Below are 23,063 nucleotides of genomic sequence, written 5' to 3'. Positions count from 1 at the left end.
AAATATGGCAAATCTGTACAGTGGAACACAATTTCAAATGGACTAAAAAGAATCAACTTTCAGACAACACAGGATGCGTCTTTGTCTGAAAGCCCCTTCAATCAAATATACTGGATGGCAACTGATGCATACCTTCACGTCTGTCATTCCTAAGTACTCGCACCTTCTCAATCCTTCCAAGCAAAGCCCCATCTTCAGCTGGTGGAAAAGTAACAAAATATAAATAAATATAAAAAATTCTTGGTATGAGAATGGAAAATAAAGTGTTTGAATTAAACATTCATCATTTATCAAAAGATTGTATATCGCGTGAACACTAAATGTCCTTGGTGGATTCAGACGATTTGCTACACATTCTGGAACTGTCCAAAATTGAAACGCTTTTGGTGTAAAATATTTGATAAATTGTAAAGGTTTTTTGAAAACACCATTTGACGATCTCCATTTTTAGGCTTCCTTAAAATCTGGAAGGAGTAGCCACTAGTTTCCTTGCCCGATATAAAAAATTTTCTATGAAGCTAGTTACTATGAAAAAGGTGTGGCTTATAATACCATGTTTGCAATCTGAAGCTATTCTTTGCCCCCCACTTTTTTTTTTTTTTTAAATTTAAACCACATTCGGGAGGGGGCTATGTCCGACCAGCGATGTAGGAAGTCGCACAGCGAGTGAGCTCTTGCCCCCACCCAGGAATTATACAGCTTTAGACCCAGCCTGTCCTACACATACCGCTGACGCTTTTCTCTCTCCCGGTAATCGACAGAGCTGTCTGGTGTGCTGGTCTCAGAGATATCCCTGACACTGACTGCCCATTGAGAAGCTACAACTCATCCAAGGTTCTGGACCTGATACAAGATAGGAGGGTCCATAAAGCCTTCCTGGGGGTGTGCAGGGGTGTGTCTGCACCTAATATAATCAGAGCATCCCTGAGACCCAGTGTCTTTGCCTGGGGAAAAATGTTCACCATCACAAGAGCAGGAAGGATTTTCAATTGTGGCCCATCAAGGCCCATACAAGGTAACTAGCATACTGCATACTGATACTTTTATTTCTACCTATGTGTTTTGCCCTCTGCTAACTGTATATTATAGTGCAGTTTCAGCCTGTGCAGGGCCGAGATAGAGGCTCGCAACATTGCCGTATGAAGCCTTTTTGGCTGCTAGTACTGGCAGGAAAGGGCTGGATGGGGAACCTAGTAAGGCAGCTACAGGAATATATTGCACAGAATGCGGACTCTATGCACCCTCTTAGAATGGGACTGCCTAAAATCATTCCTTTGGGAGATTCTTTTCCTGACTGTCACATATAAAAACTAATTCCAAAGAGCAAGAACTTTCCCTGGATAGAGAAGTTTCCAAAGCAGAGGAGATTTAGATTTCAGACCCTACTACTGCCCATAAGAGAACTTGGCAAATCGCACAAAAGCAGAACATCTTCTGACTAAAGCGGATAATAAAACATCCCCATCTCAGAGAGGGGTTGTCAGCTATGCAGTCGAAGGGAGGGGGGGGGGGGTTGTAGTGACACAATCGCACGAAGTCCTAGATACTTTTAAGGAGTTTTATACTTCCCAATATAAATCTAGAGGGGATTCCACTCAGGAGCAATAAGATCGTTTTCTAGATTCTATTAAATCTGCCTGTGTTGAACAAGGTAGACAGGGCAGTATTAGATGCCCCTTTGACACTGGAGGAACTGGAGGTAGCTTTGAGTCAGATGTCAAATAATAAATCCCCAGGGATAGATGGCCTTCCGGTGTATGTGTACAAAGCCTTTAAGGAAATTATATTTTCCCGTCTACTGGAAGCGTGTTTCCTTAAGTGTCTCCCACAATGAAAAGAGGTAGTTATCATTGTCCTTTTGATGCCGGGTAAAGATACTCTATTGACAGACTCTTATCATCCGATTTCCTTGTAGATACAAAGCTACTTGCCAAAATGTTAGCGAATAGACTTGTAACCTGTATTTCCAAGGTCATACACCCTGATCAGGCACAACATGTTCACAGCAGTCAATAAATGGTGTCTCTTTTTGACTATACAGGCATCACAGAATCGCCTGCCGAATGCCGCGGTTGTGTCTTTGGATGCGGCCAAGGCATTCAACAGTGTGGAAAGGCCTTTTTTGATGACCGTACTGCATAAGATGGGTTTTGGGCTACAATTCATAGCTTGGACACACTAGGGGGATCATCTCTTGGCACTACTCCCACCTTCGAGAGCGATATCTTATTAAATATCCCTTAGGGATCTGTGCTAAATGGGTAACAGATGTTGGGGAGGTAACAGATGATCAGTGGCAGTATGTGTTAGACTTTCTCCCTATGGTCTCAGTCAGTGAGGCACACCGCCTTTCTAATCTTTACCTCTTCCATAGGGTATACTTCACTCCGGCAAGGCTGTACAAAATGGAATGTGGTAATGAGAGGAAGTCCTCAGTCTAATCAATAGGGTTTATTCAATTCATGTTCTAAGACCACCTCGGATATGCATTTTGGGTCGTCTTGCCGAACTTAAATGTACTGGAGGGTCACAAGCTTGCTATTTTACGTCTACTATATTTAGCTAAAAAGAAAAAAAAAAATCAAATCGCCTTGCACTGGAAGGATACAAATGCGAGTCAGTTTATTACAAGAGTTAACTTATCCTTACGTCTACCAGAAAAGAAAGGCCCTCAACAAATTTGATATGCTGTGGGGCCCTTGGCTTGAAACCCTGGGCTTGCCATCTTTTTTGTTGATTAGCGACACAATGTTTGGCAGAACTTCTAGTTGAGGATCTTATGTGCAATTTGGGGATGCAATGTCTTACTACTGTGAACCTCTATATATTTTTGGCTGTACTTTGTTAATCTACATGTAACAATCTATTAAGCTGGTTGAGAGTTGAGAGAAAAATTTGCTCCAATATGTACAGTGATGATATGCAATTTGTTAGCTATATCCAGTACAAATTTGTTGCTCACTTAAGGAGGGGGGTGGGGGTGGGAATGTCTACCAAAATGTATCTACCAGAAAATGCCCTCTTGAAATTTGAAATGCTTTTGTGCCCATGGCTTGACACCCCGGGCTTGCAATTACTTAAGTGATAAGCAATTTGTTAGCTCTATGTAGTTTAATTTGGTGCTCACTTGGGGAAAGGGGGGGGGATATGGGAATGATTTGTACTGTTGCGTTGTTATTTATGCAAAAAAATAATATTAAAAAAAAAAATTGAATAAAAATTTATTTGATCAAAAAAAAAAAAAAAAATCACATTTGTCAGATGACATAAGTAGAGGTAGGTGATAACCAAATTAAGCAAAAGTTACTTCTATTGCTCAAACCAGATCAGAAAATAAAAAAGGCAATATAATATATATATATTAGTTTACAAGCAAAGAAATCAATTTTGTATGCTTACCACTATCACTGTAATCATCAACCAGTATAATTTCTTTTATAAGATGAACAGGGCTTTTTTTTAATACACTGAAAGAGAAAGAAACAATCATTACTGTATATACTCGAGTAGAAGCTGACCCGAGTATAAGCTGTGGTACAGTATTTTGCCACAAATTATGAAAACTTTCGACTCCCACAGAGACCCACCTTTACAAAAAAAAAGTCAGTTCATGAGATAATAAAACGTACTTGCCGCCGGCGCTCACCCCTAGCATCCTCTTCTTGATGTCATGCCATGTCACAGTGTGCGCATGCGGGCAGTGAGAAAAGACATGCCGCTGCCTGGAAGTTGGAAGATGCAGAAAGAAGACGAGCCGGGGGAGAAGAGGATGCCGGGAATGAGTGCCTGATGCGAGAACTAAGTTTTTTTTTTAAACTCGAGTATAAGCCGAGAAAATGAAAATTTCATCCTCAAAAAACAAATGCAAAATTAATTTTCATCTGAAAACGCCACTTTGAACCACTTAGCAACAATCCAGTATTTTTTTTCTTCCTTGGCCCAGGTAAGATGCTTCTGGCATCGTCTATTGCTCAGGAGTGGCTCCTAAAGCACTGACTCCAGCAAAAGTCCACTCCTTGTGAATATCGCCAAATTTTTGAGTGGCCCTTTCTCAATAATCTTTCCAAGGCTTGCGAAACTTTCAGTTGATGTGCCCTTTGGGCTTACCATCCTTGTGGAGCGAGTCAATGACTGCCTTCTAGACACCTGTCAACTCAGCAGTCTTCCCCTCAATTGTGTCACCTATCGAACCAGACTATGGGACCTTTTGAAATACTATAGAAGCCTTTGCAGGGGTTTTGGGTTAAGCCATAGTTAAAATTAACAATCACAGAAAAAGTTCACTCTTTGTAATAACTCTATATAATACGGTGGGTAAGAAAGTATTTATTTATCAGCCACTAATTCTGCAAAAGTTCTCACTAAAAAAGAGGAGAGGCCTGTAATTGACATCATCGGTAGACCTCAACTATGAGAGACAAAATGAGAAGGGGAAAAAAAAAAAAAATCTATAAAAATTCACAATGTCCGACTTTTAAAGAATTATTTAAAAATTTTGCTGGAAAATAAGCATTTTGTTATCTACAAACTAGCAAGATTTCTGTCTCTCACAGACCTTTAACCTCTTCTTTAAGAGGCTCCTCTGTCCTCCACTCATTACATGTAGTAATGGCTCCTGTTTGAGCTTGTATAAAAGACATCGGTCCACGATCTAAAGCAGTCACACTCCAAACTCCACTATAGTTCAGACCAAAAAAAACTGTCAAATGATATTAGAAACAAAAATTTGCTAATGGGAAATTTTCAAATGCACCAGGCTGGGAAGACCAAACCTGCTATAGGCAGAAATCCAGTGTGGGAGAAATAGTTAGAAAATGGAAGACATACGAGGGTGGTTCAATAAGTACCAATGTTAGAAATTTTTTTTTTTTTCATTTTCAACATAGTCCACTTTTAGAAAGATACACTTCTACCAACATTCCTGTAATTTTTTTAACCCCTCCAAAAAATAGGATTTGTTGCACTCTCCAAAATACGTCTCAGTAATGACTTTCTTGTTTGAACTAAAATTTTTTCCCACAAGCCATTTCTTCATGTTGGGGAACAAGAAAAAGTGGCAGGAAGCCAGATCGGGTGAAATAGGGGGGGTTGTGGCACCAATTCATAACGCAATTCATGGAGTTTGCGGCGACATCTCCAGATGAATGTGCTGGTGCGCCATCGTGGTGAAACAGCACCTTCTTTTTCGCCAAATGCGGCCATGTCGCCTTCAACTTTTTGTTGAAGAGGTCCAATAACTCTCTGTAGTATTGGCCAGTGATAGTTCTTCCTTTTTCTAGAAAAAAAAAAAACCATGAGGATGGCGCCATTCGCATCCCAAAAAATCGTCACCATGACCTTTCCCGGTCGATGGGACCGTCTACACCTTCTCTGGAGCAGATTCACCAGGAGAAATCCATCTGTTGTTGCTTCGTTTCTGGTGTGTAATGATGAATCCAGTTTTCATCAACGGTGACAAATTGACACAAAAACTTCTTCGAATCTCGCTTAAATTGCTCCAAACACTGCTTTGAAGTTAACAGCTGCATCCACTTGTTGTCCACCGTGAGCAATCGTGGCACCCATCGGGACAACAATTTTTTCGTCGTCCATCGCGTTAAATATTAATTGCCGTTTTGGTCGTCACACCTATGGCCTCTGCTGCTTTGCGTACTTTCATTCGTTGATCAGTATCATGTCGTGTAAATAGTAGGAAGACAGAAAACGCGGCCACTCACCGATAAACATCTTCTTTATTTCATCATCAAGTAAAAGTAAGTCCAGAGACACAGACCAGTCAGGATAGAGGTAGGAGCAGGGGGTTAGAAAAGGCGACAGCAGTTTCGCGCCGCTTGGCGCTTTCTCTAACCTCTATGGAGCGCCGTCCGCACCTGGCTCTTAATCCAGCCGGCGAGACATCACTTCCCTGTAACCTGGCAACCAAGACGCTCTTTAGCAAGAGCGGAAGTATATTGTGTTCTTGGGAAGCACAGCATAAAAGAACAAAGACAATTACATTAAAAGGGAACACATGTATCACTACATATAGGGAGGGAGAATTTACAAATCTGAACTAATCATATTTCCATACCAAGTGAGGAATATGTATAAAAAAAATAAAAAAAAAGGCACTTTTTTTTTTAAACGCACATTATTGGATAGCAAGGAACAAAGCACCTGTATGGGGCCAATTTAAGCACCTGTGTAACATTATATGTGACGATCAGGCCTAAAAAGGCACAAAGGGTTAATCCAACTAGCTAGAGAAATACCCCCATATCATTTTTATCAATAAGCCCCGAAGAACCCATCGCATTGGTCTTCATAATCCAACGTGCCTCTTTCCTTAGAAGATCCCCGTGACTGTCGTCACCAAAGCGGAGTATTGGTGTATTACCTCCGTGCATCTTATTTACGTGCTTATGAGCCTTGGTGCGCCTTTCTCACTTTTGAATGAATGGCAGTGTTAACTAAATCTAATATATAGAGATCGTATCTTCTTCCCTATATAGAAGAAACCGCATGGACAAAGAATCGCATAAACTTTGAATTGTGATTTGCATGAAAAAAAACTGGTGCAACGAAATATTTATACCTCCTAGGCACAATGTTTAGCAATATTTGCACTGACCACATCAGAAGTTTCCAGCAGGAATCATTTTATTTAACCAGTATGCAAGTGCATACAAGTATATCGCGTATACTTTTACTTCTCCTAAATGAAACCAACGGTGGTGCAATAGTTTTTTTCAGACGGGATCCTCGGCTATCATATACCAATTTTAATATACAGTCGGTCCCCTACTTACAGACAACCCATAGTTAAATACAGACCCCTCTGCACCCTGTGACCTCTGTTGAAGCTCTCTGGATCCTTTCCTTTAGTAGCAGACTGCAATGATCAGCTGTAAGGTCTCTGGAATGAAGTTTTATTGATAATGCTTTGTCCAATTACAGAAAAAATTTTTTTTTTTTTTTAAATCTAGTTCTCACTGGGGCAAAAAAGAAAATTTGTCTGCTTGTGCCAGAAATGATTCTTCGTCACTATTTACTCGTCTCAAATGGACAAACTGGCTGGTATGGAACAGCAGCTTTTAACACCAACTTCCCTCAGGAACGCCCTCTGTCGTCAAACACGGGTACTTATTGAACCGCCCTTGTACAAGAACACTGATAATCTCCCTCAATCAGCAGATCCACCCCTCTAAATTATCACAAGAACAGTAAGCAAAAGTCCCAGAACCACACGGGGGACCTAGTGAATAACCTGCAGAAAGCTGGAACCAACGTAACAAGGGCTACTGTACGTAACACACTACCAGGGACTCAAATCCTGCAGTGCCAGAAGTGTCCCACTACTTAAGCCAGTACATATTTGGGCCCATCTGAAGTTTGCTAGAGAGCATTTGGATGTTCCAGAAGAGTATTGGGAGAATGTCATATAGTCAGATGAAACCAAAATAGAACTGTTTGATAGAAACACAACTCATAGTGTTTGAAGAAAAGAGAATGCCGAGTTGCATCCAAAGAACACCATACCTACTGTAAAGCATGGGGGGTGGGAACATCATACTTTGGGGTAGTTTCCCTGCAAATGGACCAGGACAACTGATCCGTGTACATAAAAGAGCAAATAGGGCCATGTAGTGTGTGATTTTAAGTGCTAACCTCCTTCCATCACCAAGGCCATTAAAGGTGAAACTTAACTGGGTTTTTCAATATGTCAATGATCCTAAGCACAACAAAAGGGCAAAAAAGCATTTCAAGCTTCTGGAGTAGCCTAGCCAGTCTCCAAATCTCAACCCAATAGAAAACCTTTGGAGGGAGTTGAAAGTGCGTGTTGCCCATCAACAGCTCAAAAACATCACTGCTCTAGAGCAGATCTGCATGAAGGAATGGGCAAACATACCAATAACAGTGTGTGCTATAACCTTGTGAAGATTTACCGAAAAGGTTTGACCTCTGTCATTGTTACTTATCCTTGGTTGGCAAAGTATTGAGATACTTTTGATTAACATTTGTTATTGACCAAATACTTATTTTACACAATAATTCTCAAATAAACTCTAGACAAATCTTGGAACACCTGACCTAGAGAAACAATATAGCCCAACAATAAGAGCCCAAGGTTTAATGTAATCAATAAACAAGCGTTTTCAGAAATATTCCTTTCATGCAGTAAATAACACACCTACTATTCCAGGCAGGCAGCTGTAGATTGCCATTATGCAAAAGAAAGCTCCTGTCAAGCAGTTCAGCTCTATCAAGCAACACTCAGCTGATCATCAGATGTTAACACCCCCTTCCAAAGATGCACAGAGAAGGGAGCGGGTGTATAAAGGAAATCTACCTTTTGATTTCATGCAATATGAACCAAACATACCTTGAAAATGCTGTAGCTACACTGATGCAGAAACATATTCTAGCAATATGTTGTCACAGGGCTGAGTGGTTTTGCTGTAAAAACAATTAAAACATTCAGGACATTGGGAAAGGTGGATTGCTTCAGCCCACTATTGATAAGCACATCACACAGAGCTTTCAGACCAGTCCAGACAGCAATAATGACTCATACACAGCAGCTGGGGGTGGTGCAGCAATCAATTACTTCTGCCTCTCAGGGATAACACAGTGGTTACATCATCCTCTGGTGCGATGTATAACTAATGCGATGTATAACTAATGGTTTCGCAAAACCAAACAGAAGAGGAATTAAACAAGATATGTGCCTGCATCAGTGTAGCTACAGCATTCTCAAGGTATGTTTGGTTTATAATGCATAAAAGCAATTTGGTAGATTTTTCTTTGTATATAGTAATAGGTTACTATTAACCACTTCTTTAACCGGTTCGCAACCGCCCGCCGTGTATTCACGGCGGCGGTCGCGTTCCGATGCATGGAGAGGGCTCGCGGGCCGAGCCCTCTCCATAGCCGGTAAGTCTCTGCTGCATATTGCAGCAAAGGCTTACCGGTAACACCCGCGTAACACATTGGGTATCGCCGCGTCCGAAAATGCCCGATCAAAATATGATAACGATTTTTCACTGCGTTTAACCCCGTAACGGAAAATCGCGTCCAAAGTCAAAACTGGCACTTTTTTGCCATTTAAAAAAAAATTAAAAATTCTATAAAAAGTGATCAAAAGGTTGTACAGTCCTAAAAATAATATCATTGAAAACATCATCAAAAGTCGCAAAAAATGACACCACCCTCAACTCCATACACCAAAGTATGAAAAAGTTATAAGCACAAGAAGACGGCAAAATAAAAAAAAGAATTTTGTTCATGAGGTTTTAATTTTTGTAAATGTATGAAAACATAAAACCTATACAAATTTGGTATCCCTGTAATCGTACTGACCCAAAGAATAAATTAGATGCGTCATTTGTGGCATGAAGTGAAAGCCGTAATATCCAAGCCCACAAGAATACGACACAAATGCGTTTTTTCACCATTTTCACTGCATTTGGAATATTTTTCCCGCTTCCCAGTACATGGCATGGAATATTTAATACCATCACTATGAAGTGCAATTTGTTACGCAAAAAACGAGCCGTCACATAGCTTTTTACGTGTAAAAATAAAAAAGTTCTAGATTTTTGAAGGTGGGGAGTGAAAAATTGAAATGAAAAAACGGGAAAGGGCCCGGTCCTTAACCAGTTAAAGAAAATCTACCATCAAAATCCATCATAATAAACCAGGAACACTTCCTCATAGATCCAGGCATAGTGACAGGTAATTTTCCATTTGTTCTCCTTCCTTTAAATAACTGAACTTTAAAATGATGCTAATATGAACTATACAGTCTATTAAACTGTTTCCCAATCCTGCCTGCTCCCTCAGCACTTGCTGTATTTTCAGTACTTAGGGCCCGGGGAGGATAATTTTGAAACTATTTTAGAAGGAGGCCGTGGATTACAAATATAAGAAGATTACAACAGTCACTGTGCTTGGATCTACGAGTTAAGGCTTAAAGCTTTTAATGACTTAAAACATCATGAAATAATATGGTGTATCCACATAGTAAATGTACTCTTTCTATTTGAGACAGTTGTCCAACAATACTCTATAGCTTAAAAGCGTCATCAAACAACCCACGACAATAGTGGATCTGTCCCATGGCCAATATGTGGTATTTTTTTGGAAATAACCTGTCCGTAAAGGGCAATGAGCAGCACTTACACAAGGCAGATTTTTAACAGACATTTCCATCTATATATAGCTACAACTACTCACCTGATTACTGTGCGGAGTAACGCTGACCTGGCTTCATTATGAAAAGTTATGACAACGCTGGTTGATGGTAGATCAGTCCTCCAATGTTTCCTACGACATCTGTAAATGGGGGAATGAAATAAAAATGTATAAAGCCCCACCTCACTTCACCTTAATAGAAGTCCATCTTTACGCTGAAGGATAACTCTAAGTGGAACCTGTTAGCAGCTATTGTCCTGCTTAGGGCGAGTATCTATTGTCTGGACTCTGTTAGGGAGTCTGAATTCCTGGTCATCTGGTATGGGCTCTTCGTTAAAATATCTGTTCTGGGATCCACATTACTGCCTATTGTCTGATCTGAGGTCTTTATTGTTTACCATCTGGTTTTGGGTCTGAATTACTAACCGGTTATATTATTGTATTGGCTGGTCTCTAGCTCTGTATTATCTCCCATTTCTGGGGTGGTATTAAGAAGACTTGTGGTATTTGTTTGACACTACTGGGTTGTTCCGTGCAGTGTATTGTGCAGATTAAAGCACTATAAACCTGTCATATGCCTAGACAGGGGTAATTGACTATTACCGACTTGGCAGATTCTTTTTAAGAAAAGCTTGTCCCGCAGAATGCAGTGTGATCTCTAACCCTCCCCCATCCGCCCTGCGTTCCAAGATGAGCTCACACACAGACACCTCCCACCGGCAAGCAGGGTCAACAGACTTACTCTGCAAGCAACAGAGAAGGAGGCATGTAGCAGAGCTGACTGTGCTATAGCTGAGTCACTGTATAGCAGAGCTAGAGAGTGTAATGGTGTTTTATATCAATCTCATGGACCTCATCTCTCTTTCTCTCATCTCTCTTTCTAGGTGTCAGATACTAGCAGGATATTCAGAAGCCAAATTAAAGTGTAGATAAACCTGCAGCTCATAGCACACAAGGATCATAATGTGTCTGCTTAATAATCTCTGCCCACACTCTGGGATTTTACACTGACCTGTCTAGGGAGTGATCGGACCAAAAACAGCAATAATACTAAGTCAAGGGGTTAAAAATTATCCTTATTGTGTAAACATCACTAGCCAAACCTGTTTAAAGGGAACCGGTCAGCAGAAATTAACCTGATGTAATACTACCAGTTTGTTGTCAAGCGGTCAAACACCTTCCAGATCATGTTTCTTTCATGACCCAGTATGGTGGAATCATCAAGAAAATGGACTTTGAAGTGAGATGTAAACTGGTTGTATAAAGTCAAGGAGGCAGAGATTTAAACACTGAAGTCAGGCACTCTCTTCCTCTCAAAGCCCCTCCACTGTGATTGATGGTCCTACATCAAGAGACGTTATTAACCAGATCTCCTCATGTCCGATGCATGATGAGGCGGCATTCAGAGCTCTTCACTTTGACTTCAGAAAACTTTCATCCTCCTTCACTTTATACAACCAATTTACATCTCACTTCAAAGTTGATTTTCTGGATGATGCCACCACACTGGGTCATGAAAGAAACAAAAACTAGAAAGTGTTACATTGCTTGACAATATTCTGGTAGTGGTTTATTAGATTAATTGCTGATGACGAGTTCCCTTTAAGTTGAACTTGTATGTTGGAACAGGTATAATTAATAATTGTTACGCCAGATAAAAATAAAATGTTGTCCATTTCAAAATTTAGGATTGTCATGGGAACAGGGATAAATAATATACATTTAGGTATTTAACATATGTTTTAATAAACTTACAGGATAAAACCTAATGTGGGAAAAAAAATATATAGTTTTTGCTTGTCCATCTTCCTAGAGGTATAACACTTTATATATACATAGCTGGACCCATTTGCTAGGTTTTTTGATTACTTTTTATTGCAGGGGTGTCCAATCGATAATGATTTGCTGCATATCCTTGAGTATAAGCCCCTCCCACCAATGTCTATGGTCTCAAACAACCCCCTTTTTTCTTGTAGATGCTGAAAAAGACGTGTGTATATATGCACACATATAAGAAGTTATACATAGTTTGTCAATTATGCATACTATTTTCTGGGCCAAAAGCAAAAAAAGGCGGTAAAAGTAAAATGAGCCTCGTGCATAATTTATTCATTTCTTGCATCAATTTTTATAAGACATAAAAACAACAGCTAGGCCTAAAAACAGCATAAAATATGATGGAACCCATTATACTTCTTTCACTTGCATCATCTCTGTTGAACTGCTCAAAGATCATACATGTAGAACTCCATGCATGAGTCCATAGAAACAAATTTGTCCATGTGTTGAATTCATGCATAGCAAATGAACAAATAATATTCAGAGTTGAGTTTTAAGGGTCTTTACTACCAACAGTAACTACGTGATGTCTGCTCATACTAAGATACTGAGTCTCAGACGTAAATAGAAATAATGAAAAGAGGAGGAAAGTGGGCTACTACTGTACTATGAATGTAGTGCCCACTTTTCCTCATGTAAACAACGTTCCAAGAATAATATGTTATTTATAGTGTAAGGTGTGTATGGTGGCAAATTTGTTTTTGTCATCTCCAGCATTTCACCTTTACAAAATTACACAGCACCCGCTCAGATAAGGTACAATTATATTTTTAAGTATTCCTTTTTATGCCAAACATACCCATTTACCGAAGTGTCGAGGAGGCCACAGGCACAGGTGACCAAGACTGGAAATACCTGTGCAACACAAGAGCTGGAGCAGGGTAGGTTCCCCTAGGAGGAGGGTGGGTAGTTTCTTGAAAACTCTATGCACTTACTGGTCATGTCTTGTATCAGGAACACTTCTGTCCATCCGTAATTTGTCACTTTCCACTTGATTGAATTTGTTCCGCGCATAAGCATCTTGACCTGGACGAACTGCTGTAACTCCAACATATGCTTCTTGATCAAAGTCTTGCCACCGAACCTTGCCTGGCGGGAAGAAGTAATGTAATAAAACGATCTACAGGGAAGTGATAGTCATAGACCTCTGAAGGCAGCTATATGAAAGTCAGGGGATAGTCACTGTGAAAGAAATTTTGAATGAAGGATTCAAGGTTGAAACAAAACCTACAGGACCCTTTACCCGCTTGGTCAATGTGTTTTTACATTCCCACCACAGTTCAATTAGGGCCAGTATTTGAAAGGCAAGCTGTATATGTTAATTGAACCTTATGAACATTTTTTGTACCTCTCCACTGACCCTTTGAAGACTTTAATTGTCGAGGTCTTAACTTTACTGAAATTTGCAATACAGTTACAGTGATACAACATATATATGGGTTTCTATGTTTAATCATAGCAATCGATGCTTCGATTTCTTTCAAAATGATATGTGCCTGTTTGACCAAGAGTAATATTAGCCTTTACCAGGTCCCCGCTTGCCTTGCCATTACCTCAGCAAGATACAATTATGGCGTTAGTTCTGTAGCTACTAAAGCTCAGCTAAATTATGAGGTGTTGAAGATCCTGGGGCTTTTTTCACACACAGCGTTTGAATTGCATTTTGAAACGTAATTCAAAGGCTGCATGAAGAGGCTTGTCCAGATCACAGGTGTGTTACAACACAAACACTTGCGATGAGGAATGAGCACTAAAAGACCTGGTGCTTGTTATTAATCAATAAATAATAGAAATAATAAAAATAGAAGGACCAAGAGCCTTCACAAAGCCTTTGGCTTGCATTTCAAAGTGCAATAAAAACTCTGAACGCAGCCCGGAAAGTTTTCAGGTTCTAGATGTGTCAGCTGTGTAACACCACTGTGGGGGTTTAAGGGGTTCTCCTGTGTTTGGAGTTTTTACCCTTGCAGCAGCAGGCAAATGGTGTAAGAGCCTTTACTTTATGTGTGAGCACAGCCCTATAACAATGAATAAGAGCCATCTGTGGTAACGGTATCAAACCCCTGCCAGACATTGCGTTGCGAATATAAAAAATCTGTTTCTACATCTAGTAAACCAAAAACGAGTCCTGTTATAAGCGCTCCATATCACCTACTGCTGTCTGACTAATATCTCAGGAACCGAGGGAATTATCTTTAGTAATATGCTAGGGAATATTACTGGGATAAAAACCTCATGCCATTAGTCAGAAGTAACCACAAATCAGTCCCCCAGATACTTAGAAATGTCATGGGAGAATAACCTGGGCAGAACCTCGCAATACAGGCAGTCATCGACTTAGGAACACCCAAACTACAAAACTCCTAGTTACAAACGGACCTGGTTCCGATGCCAGTAATTTACTTAGCGTTAGCCCCAGATTGCAATGATCAACTACATGAGTTATCAAAAGGTGTCTGAAAAGCTTTATACCTCATCCTTGTTTTGTTTTATTCATAATATCATAGTATATATGGTTGAAAATAAAAGACATGTCTATAAAGTTCAACCAAGGAAGGGACTGAATGAGGAAAAGATTTAGAGGAAACCATTGTGTAACATAACCTTCAATGTTGTTTAGGTGCAAAAAGGCATCTAGACAGTTTTTGAAGCTCTCTGCTATCCCTGCTGTGACCACGTGAGGCCGAACCAATGCCTTGTACAGTGGTAATATTACATCCCTGTCCTGAGTGTCTGTACCACTTTTGGTACATGACAAGACCTTGCTGGCTTAAGATGCAGCTGATTTCACTACACAGTTTGGTGTCATCTTCAAAAATAGACACAGTGCTAGTAATTCCTACCTCTATATCATTAATAAATAAATTCAATAGTAGTGGGCCAAGCACAGAACCCTGGGGTACACCACTTGCCTGGCAACATTCTAGAGACTTTTTAAAATATTGGCACCACATTTACTTGTGCCAGTCACTTGGCACCGTATCATTAGGGAATTTCTGAAGATTTTAGACAGCAACAGCAATAACAAAACTGAGTTCTTTAAGAACTCTGGGGTGTGACCCATCTGGTCCAGGAGCCTTGTACACATTGATTTTATGTAGCTTACATTGGCTGAATGTAGACATGATCCGGTCTAGAATATTACAGGATGCATGACCCGCACTGGCACCACCCATGTCAGAAGTTCTTTCTTCTACTGTATAAACGGAGCTAAAAAAGCCATTTAGTATCTCCACCTTCTCTTGGTCTCCAGTCATCAATGCCCCATTTTCTGATTGATATACGTATGATTTGTTTTTCTAAGAAATATTTTCTCTTTGGCCACCTGTCTTTCATTTTGTATTTTGGCCGATTTTATTTCTTGGCTTTCCATTTTCCCACCTTTTTTTTGCTTTTTCCGGTTAAGAGTTTAAAATAATTAAACCAGGATTGCGGTTTCTAAAGGTATCCCGAACTTTTGAACAATTTTCACATGGTTTGAAATCAAAAGGTGGAAAACAGCTTGTACAACAATGAAAAGTCAGCTCAGTTCTCTAGGAACCCAAATCCCTCTGCTCTACACCAGGATCTGAGCCGTGCATTTAACTCCGAGCCCCCACCGTCTTCTCTGTGCAGCGCATGGCACAAGTAGAATTCCAGAGAAAACTACCTTGGGGGTCCTGCCCTTAAGCTTTGAACCCAATTCTTTTTTGGTATAAATGTTTTCATTGTTTTACAAAATACAGGTTACACAGAAAACAGAATTCCAGTACATACAATCAGGGAGATGGTACAGTGAGTAGAGACATCTCTGTTTAACTGGATTTAGCTAGGGTTTTCAATGTAAAGCTGGTCCACAAGAGAATAAACTGTGAACATACAGTAAACAAATAATATAACATGAACACGAACAGCCATTGGTAGATGTATTTTTACTGAAACTTAAAGTGTCTACTAAATCAGTGCCATTGATCTATGACTAGTGAAGAGCCACTGGTTCATTGTAATGAATAGGCAGTAGACATGCAGCTTCAGGTCAAACGAAGACCCGAGGCTCACATGGCAATGGATCGCCACCGCCCCAAATGATGACGTTCGGGGGAGCGACGTCGGAGGCAAGATGGCGGCGTCCATGCATCGCCATGCTTACAGTGATGCCGGCGACTTTGCTGGCGGCAAACAGCAGGTTAACACCCGCAATTGGTGCAAGCACTGACCGTGGGTGTTAGCAATGGCTTTTTGCTGCGAAATGTAGCAAAGCCCATCTCTGTATGAAGAGGGCTCAGCCTGTGAGCCCTCTTTATACACCCTTCATAGCTCTGCAGCGGATATATCCACCACGGAGCGTGAAGGGGTTTATATGTCAAATTGTTTGTTGTAAACTCTATATATTTGTTATCTCCATGGTCCTGATTAAAGAGGTGTCAAATGCATTGTTGAAGCCATAAAAGATATGGCTTTTAGAATGTTCTACCAATTTGCTGCGCAAGTTAAACTGCTAGGTTCAGCCATTTTGTGTGTAAAACATCACCATGAACTACATACTTCCTAAAGTATGTACATTTGTCTAAAGCACTTAAAGGGGTATTCCCATCTTTGCTATTGAGGACATATCCCCACCAATGAGACCTGCACCTATCTGCGCTGAGATCTCCTGACCTCTGACCACTGTTTGGAGAATCCATAGAGTATTGGCAGTCACCTCATTTAAGCAGTCAAGTCAATGGAAGCAAGGCAAATAGCCAAGCAAGCAGCCATGGGCAGTTTTGAAATCTAAACAGTGTTTATAAAAGGTTGCTATGGGCAACATACCTATAAAGTTATGCATAGCTTGTGATGCAGGCAACGTTAAAAATGAACATTTTTTTTGCTGTATAAATTGTGTGCAATATTTTACATTTTGTAAAACATTTAACATATTCTCCATCCAATCCACCAGAACTGTGTTGGATTGGAGCTTTTAGTTTTTTGTTTTAAACTTTAAATTTTCTTTATTCAAATTTTCCATAAATATTACAAAAAACATCAAAAGTGAGGGATAGTTTTAACAATCACAAGATATCAACACGTTGTTAATTAACCTTTTAGTACATTAGAAATATACTATATGTCTCCAATAATCCACTATATATTATCCATATATATCTGAGCATCTCAATAAATCAGAAATAACCATAACACTTTCACTTATACAGCTCGTTTATAATCACCTTAACTACAACAATAAATATTTGATATCATAGTGCTATTCTTTATCCTCAGATTCCCTCTTACTTTTTCTTTCCTCCTAATCTATTCCTTTTCCTCCCTCCTCACACCTCCCAGTCAGCGGGGAAAAAAAAAAGAAAGAAAACAAACAAAAAAAAATTAAATAAATTAAAAAAATATACATACATACATACACATACATATACATAATTCCTCCTCACAGTTATTTCTCTACATTATCATCTAGCCATCTTTTTTGCCACCTTTCCTCCTTTCCTAATTCTATATATTTAACTTTTTCAAAATTTGTATTCTATCTAGTCTCTTATTCCATTCTGCCATGGTCGGTCTTTTAGGGGATATCCAATTATGAATCAGTATACAGCGAGCCACCTGTAGTGACATACGGCTTACCTCTATATGTATATCCTCCCAGAATTCCAGTACCACATTGCAGTTTCACATCATGTGGAGGAAATTTGCATTTTGTTCCTGGCACTTCGGGCATTTTACGTTCTTTGGATTGGAGCTTTTAGTAATTTAGAAATTACCTGGAGGTAGAGTTTCCAAATTCTGAGCTTTCTCTTCTTCATTGATGCTGTGTGGATCTCTTTTCTTCACTGCACCAATTACATTCCAGTCATCCTAAAAGAGTAGAAGGTGGTTGAATTTAGGAGGGAAGCCAGGAAAATTATTAATATAAATTAAAAACTTTATTATGGACCTGCCTACAGTATGGCACATGATCAACAACTCCTTATTCTGCCTTTTGAGTGCAAAACCCCTTATTAAACCCCTTCAGGATGCATTGCCTTTTCAGTGTTTTGTGCTCTTGCACCATTTACTAGCAGGTTTGGCTTTTACTGCGTATTCCATTCTATTCTTACTTAGGACTGGAAGTTTACCAAGATATTAAATTTATATAGTTTTATTACCATATATACTCAAGTATAATCCGACCTAAATATAATCTCAGGCACCCAATTTTGACACAAACTGGGAAAACAGTTTTATACTTTCACTCGTGTAGAAGCCTAGGGTGGGAAATATATTATCCAGCGGCCTCCCCTCGCTAATGTAATCACCAGCGGCATCATGCTTTATGTGAAAGGGGCGGCCTTTGCACTCGCAAGGTCCGTGCCGCTGCGTTCACAGTCTGCATGGACACGCAGAGGGCAGCATTAGCCCCCAGAGTTCACAGAGGCTACTCCACACCCAGAGTAGTCTCTTAAGGCAATCAAAGTTTATTACACTTTATTTACATAAAGGCAGTTTATTTCTATGGCAAACAAGAGAGTGGAGATTGTAGAAATACCATATATGGCCAGGTGATGACATCGGTTACTGCTCTGTAGAGAGCTTGACATTTAACAACGTGCAAAAAGTGTGCTGAATTACTCAGCTTACGGTATATTTGAGCATATATAGCAATTCTGAACGCTTAAATTTCTTTTAAAAAGTTTTTGCGTTGCCACATTCGGTCATAACTTACACAGCTCTGTAAAAAAAAAAGAAAAGAAAAAAGGTTTCAAACACCTGCAGAACTAAATGACGTTTTCATTAAAACTATTTTGAAAACTGTGTTATCACTTTTTATTAAAACTTTTATGGGAAGCATAATTTAAAAAAAAAAAAAAAAAACAGCACCAATTGTGAAGCCCCCCCCATTATGCAACTCACCGTATACGATAATTATTTTATGTAAGGTACTGTAGGGAATTTAATATGTTTATAGATGCATTCTAGAGAAAAGGGGCAAGTTTAGAATTTTTTACTTCCATTAAAATTTTCTTTGCTTTTTATTTACTACTTTACAGGTTTCCTTCGGTGTAAACCAAAGGCGTTCTGATAGCTCATGTATTTATCGCAACACCATAGAAAACACTAGGAGATGCCCACTGAATTATTCATTTGCTGACAAACATCACTATTACAACCAGTGTTTAGCCAGCAGGACCCATTTTTGGTGGTTAAAATGGTATGTGAAGTGGACAACTGTTATAAATGGATTTAAAATGGGTTTGGAGACTTTGGAGAAGAAGTGATCAAAGGCCACACTGAAGGCAGGAACTTTATAGCATTACTATGCAATGTTACAATCGTGCTAAAAGGTTTACATACTGCATTTTTAGAAAACATGAGCAATTTTGAGAAATGATTCAATTACACATAATTTTATGACAATAAATACATTTTCAAACTATATGTATTCCTAACTATAATAATAAATCTTGAAGTATTATAAACCCTTTTACATCTCATGAAGGCTTTGATAACTAGTTCCTAAATATGGGAAGACAATATAAATGGCAAAGCATCAGCAAGCCAAAGGTTTTCCCCCCTCTCAGTGAGCGATGAAGATCAGTTTAAAAGACAAGTCACCATTCAGCAGGAAGCTTGGACCCAAAACAGGAAACCACAACTGGATAGTGGTGGATGAAGGATGAAGAGGTATTCATTTTTTTTTATTTATAAAACTTTTTAAAAAGTGTGCAATTAATATTAATACCAAGCAACAGTCAGACAGGCAAGGGCATTCCTTAACACAATGATCGGAGGCTACCTGCAGAAAAACATGCTGAATTTTGGCTCAAAAAACAGATTCATTCTCCCTTTGTCAGGGCAGATTTGCGTAAAACGGACAACATGGATCCCAATAAATAATAGACTAAGAGTGATTAAGGAAAAACAGTTCTGTCTACGAAATGCTCTTCATCTTAATGCACCATGGGACCATTCCAAAAAAATAACAATAAATTGGCACTGGTCCAGTAAGGTATGTATTGCAGATGTGTGCCAGATAAGGAGCCAATACAACATGAACGAATATTGCCATTATTAAGAATGCTTGCTATACTGCGCAGATGGCATATGGTTATATACCAAGAAGACTGCTCCATTGCATACTGTACTATCTCGTCTCCATAACAGGTTGGATGAACTCAAAGAACAAACATGCCATCATCATGTATTACTGGCTGTGTAATGGACGTAAAATTATAATGTCTGTTCATACAAACCATTCCCACTAAGTAAACGCATCTGTTGAAAGCCGCATCCATAGCAGAAAATCACCTGGACATCACTTAAACATTTACAGGAGCTTAAATCCCGGATCCCCGGGATGCACCAATTATAAGAGGTCGCAGCATAAACATTTAATCTGAGAAAAACATATAGCGAATAACCAGATAAGATATAAACCTATTTGGCAAGAACGACAAGGAGGAGAGAAGAAGGAAGGGAAAAAAAAAAAAAAGAATGCGCCAGAAAGCTGTGTTAATTCTTCTCGACTGATAATCTTCTTAGGGATCATCAAACATATGCACAAAGCTCCAAACAAATGCAACGCTATATAAATAGACACTGACTGTTTTAAGTTCCTTGTAATAAACTACAGCCAAGTCAATTTAAGAAACAAAAAAAAACTGCTTCCGTAGGTTAGTTAGTAATTATGGTTTTGGACCTTTTATTTGGAAGAGGCATATCCTGAGCTTTTTATCAGAAAAATTAATTAACCAAATTATTGGCCATACAACCTATGTTTTTAGTCCTGTGGATGGGATGCATAGCTGTCTTACTTATTATATTATTAGTATTATTTTTTTTATGCAAATCATTTCATTTGATCTGCAGGTTCCAATCCAAAATATACTAATAACCGAAATCTACTTTTCCTACAATCAGGTATTTACCTATTAATAGTAATATTTTAAGCCCTAAACTATGTTTTCCCAATACTATAATACTTTCTAACCTTATCTACACTTGGAGCATAGGCTACTGGGACAAGAAGTAGCTTCTGCCGAAAATTAGTACAGTAGTTTAAGTTTAGATAAGGTTAGAAAATACGATAGGTTTTGGGAAAGATAGCTAAGGGCTTAGAATGTTACTACAAACCTACCATCAGATCTACCTTCGATGGCAAGTTTCCTTTAAATTGCTTTTAATTTCATTAATGAGTCCCATTATTTTTTTTCTTTTTAACCGTTAAGAAAAAAGGTTAAATATATAATACCATTTACTGGTAGATATCCTTTCCTTAGTAACATATTTACCAAGTGATTGGCAGAAGGAACATATGACTACGATATGTATCCCATTTCTACTGCTACTCAAGTCAGTCTGAGAAAAGCTCATTACCGCTCCTATTCAGCAGCTATAGCTATCTGTAGGAGGTTTTCCATCTGGAAAACATGCTATGCAAATCCTGAAGAACAAATTATTGAACAGGTGTCACTTAAACCCCTCAGAACTACCATTAAGCCTTAAAGGAAATCTACCACTCAAGTAAAGTATAATGAAAATACACATACTCCCCTATGCTCCAATGTCCGATGCTCCGGGCCGCTAATTATTTACACCTCTCACATGACAAAATACCTCCCTCTCCAATGCTGTGAGAGGAAGAAGATGTTGAGCAGGCGTGAATAATTTGCGGCCCGTAGAACCAGATATCATTCCCCCCGCTGTGGGCTGCTTTTTATAACTAATTTTCAGGAGTTCCCAGTGAGTCGAGATGAAATAAGACCAGCCCTTGAGGTGAAGAGGAGTATGGGTAGTTTATTTTCACTTTGAGTGGTAGATTTCCTTTAAAGCTGGTGTCCTGATCACATTCAGAAAAGAGAAAAAAAAAAAAAACATACCAAAAGATTTGATAAACAGAGCCGAATATGCACTCCAGCAATGTGTGCTCTTTCTACACCAGCCAAAAGTAAAAGGTGCCAGAGGCAAGACTCGCATACACCACAGCTGCAATATTAACAAATACATTTTTCAATCTTTGGGCAGATTAACAAAATGGTCCAGACTATCCACCAACACTGAGAGAAAACAGGCAAGTCTACTTATCTTAATAAAAGACAATAACCAAATATTAGTCTATACACAGGTCCAATATCACAATACAGTACATAAAAAGTTATTAGTAATAATTGGAGACTTCATAATCAGGGAGATGGAAGCCCAGAATGAAAATGGACTATACAAAATACACAAGCCACCTCCGATATCCAATCCCTATAATTACATAGTATAAACTATATAGTCTCCACAATATTTTATTGGTGTTGTAGGCAGGTCCATATGTCATATTACATAGCATGCAGTACTCACCGATAGACATGTAACAGCTTACACTTACACTTCAGGGGCCACAAGGCACACCTCGACGTCATTTCATTCCAACTACCTGGAGGAATCCACTAACTCTACACGTGTCTGTGGATTACTACCTGGATTATTGCGGATAATGCATAGTTTTCAGCACAGGTAAAACTTGACATGAGATCAATCTGCATAATGTGGATTTAAAGGAAACATCCCATCAGAAATCTACCTGTTAAGATAGATTTAATTGTAGGTTCTTTTTAACCTGAATCCTATGATAGTTTAGAAACTAAGATTCACTTTATTTAGCTAACCATTTTTACCAAAGGCTACTGGGCCGTAGTGTAGTGGCTGTGGGAGCAAAAGCGTCTTCCAGCCCCCGTTGCCTTTACGATCCCTCCTAATACTGCAGGCTCCTTTGGAGCTGTGCACATGTGCAGTAGCTCCGCTTCAATGCTGACGGGAGCGCAGCCATTTGCTCCAAAGGTGCCAGGACTGCAGCAGCGGTAGCAAGAGCACATCGAGGATTGCAGAGGCTACTGGGGCATGGTATAGCTTTTTCTTCCACAGCCTCCAGCAAAAAAAAGGCATATTAGCTAAACAAGGAGCAGCCTATCTTAGAACCCATCATTGGATTGGGTAAAGAGAGATTAGGGTTTAGAAGGTCACAAGGAACCCACCATCAGATCTACCTTAAGTACATTTCCGATGGTAGGTTTCCATTAAAGGGTTTTTTTCATTTTACCATATGGTTAGGA

At 39.3% G+C, this 23,063-nt stretch overlaps 1 protein-coding gene across 1 annotated transcript in view; it reads right to left on the bottom strand.

Annotated features, from left to right (window-relative positions):
• GALNT2 (polypeptide N-acetylgalactosaminyltransferase 2) overlaps nucleotides 1–23,063 on the bottom strand; it is a 78,795-nt gene that overhangs the window by 40,573 nt on the left and 15,159 nt on the right. The window contains exons 2-6 of the mRNA XM_072141168.1: nucleotides 17,748–17,841; nucleotides 12,948–13,101; nucleotides 10,216–10,314; nucleotides 3,400–3,467; nucleotides 133–198 (exon numbers count right to left, since the gene is read on the bottom strand). Coding sequence (XP_071997269.1) covers nucleotides 133–198; nucleotides 3,400–3,467; nucleotides 10,216–10,314; nucleotides 12,948–13,101; nucleotides 17,748–17,841 — 481 coding nt within the window. The remainder of the gene's footprint in view (nucleotides 1–132; nucleotides 199–3,399; nucleotides 3,468–10,215; nucleotides 10,315–12,947; nucleotides 13,102–17,747; nucleotides 17,842–23,063) is intronic.

Source organism: Engystomops pustulosus, chromosome 3, assembly GCF_040894005.1.
Source record: "Engystomops pustulosus chromosome 3, aEngPut4.maternal, whole genome shotgun sequence".
In the NCBI taxonomy this organism is placed as follows: domain Eukaryota; kingdom Metazoa; phylum Chordata; class Amphibia; order Anura; family Leptodactylidae; genus Engystomops; species Engystomops pustulosus.
This window is presented reverse-complemented; position numbering and strand designations above follow the sequence as displayed.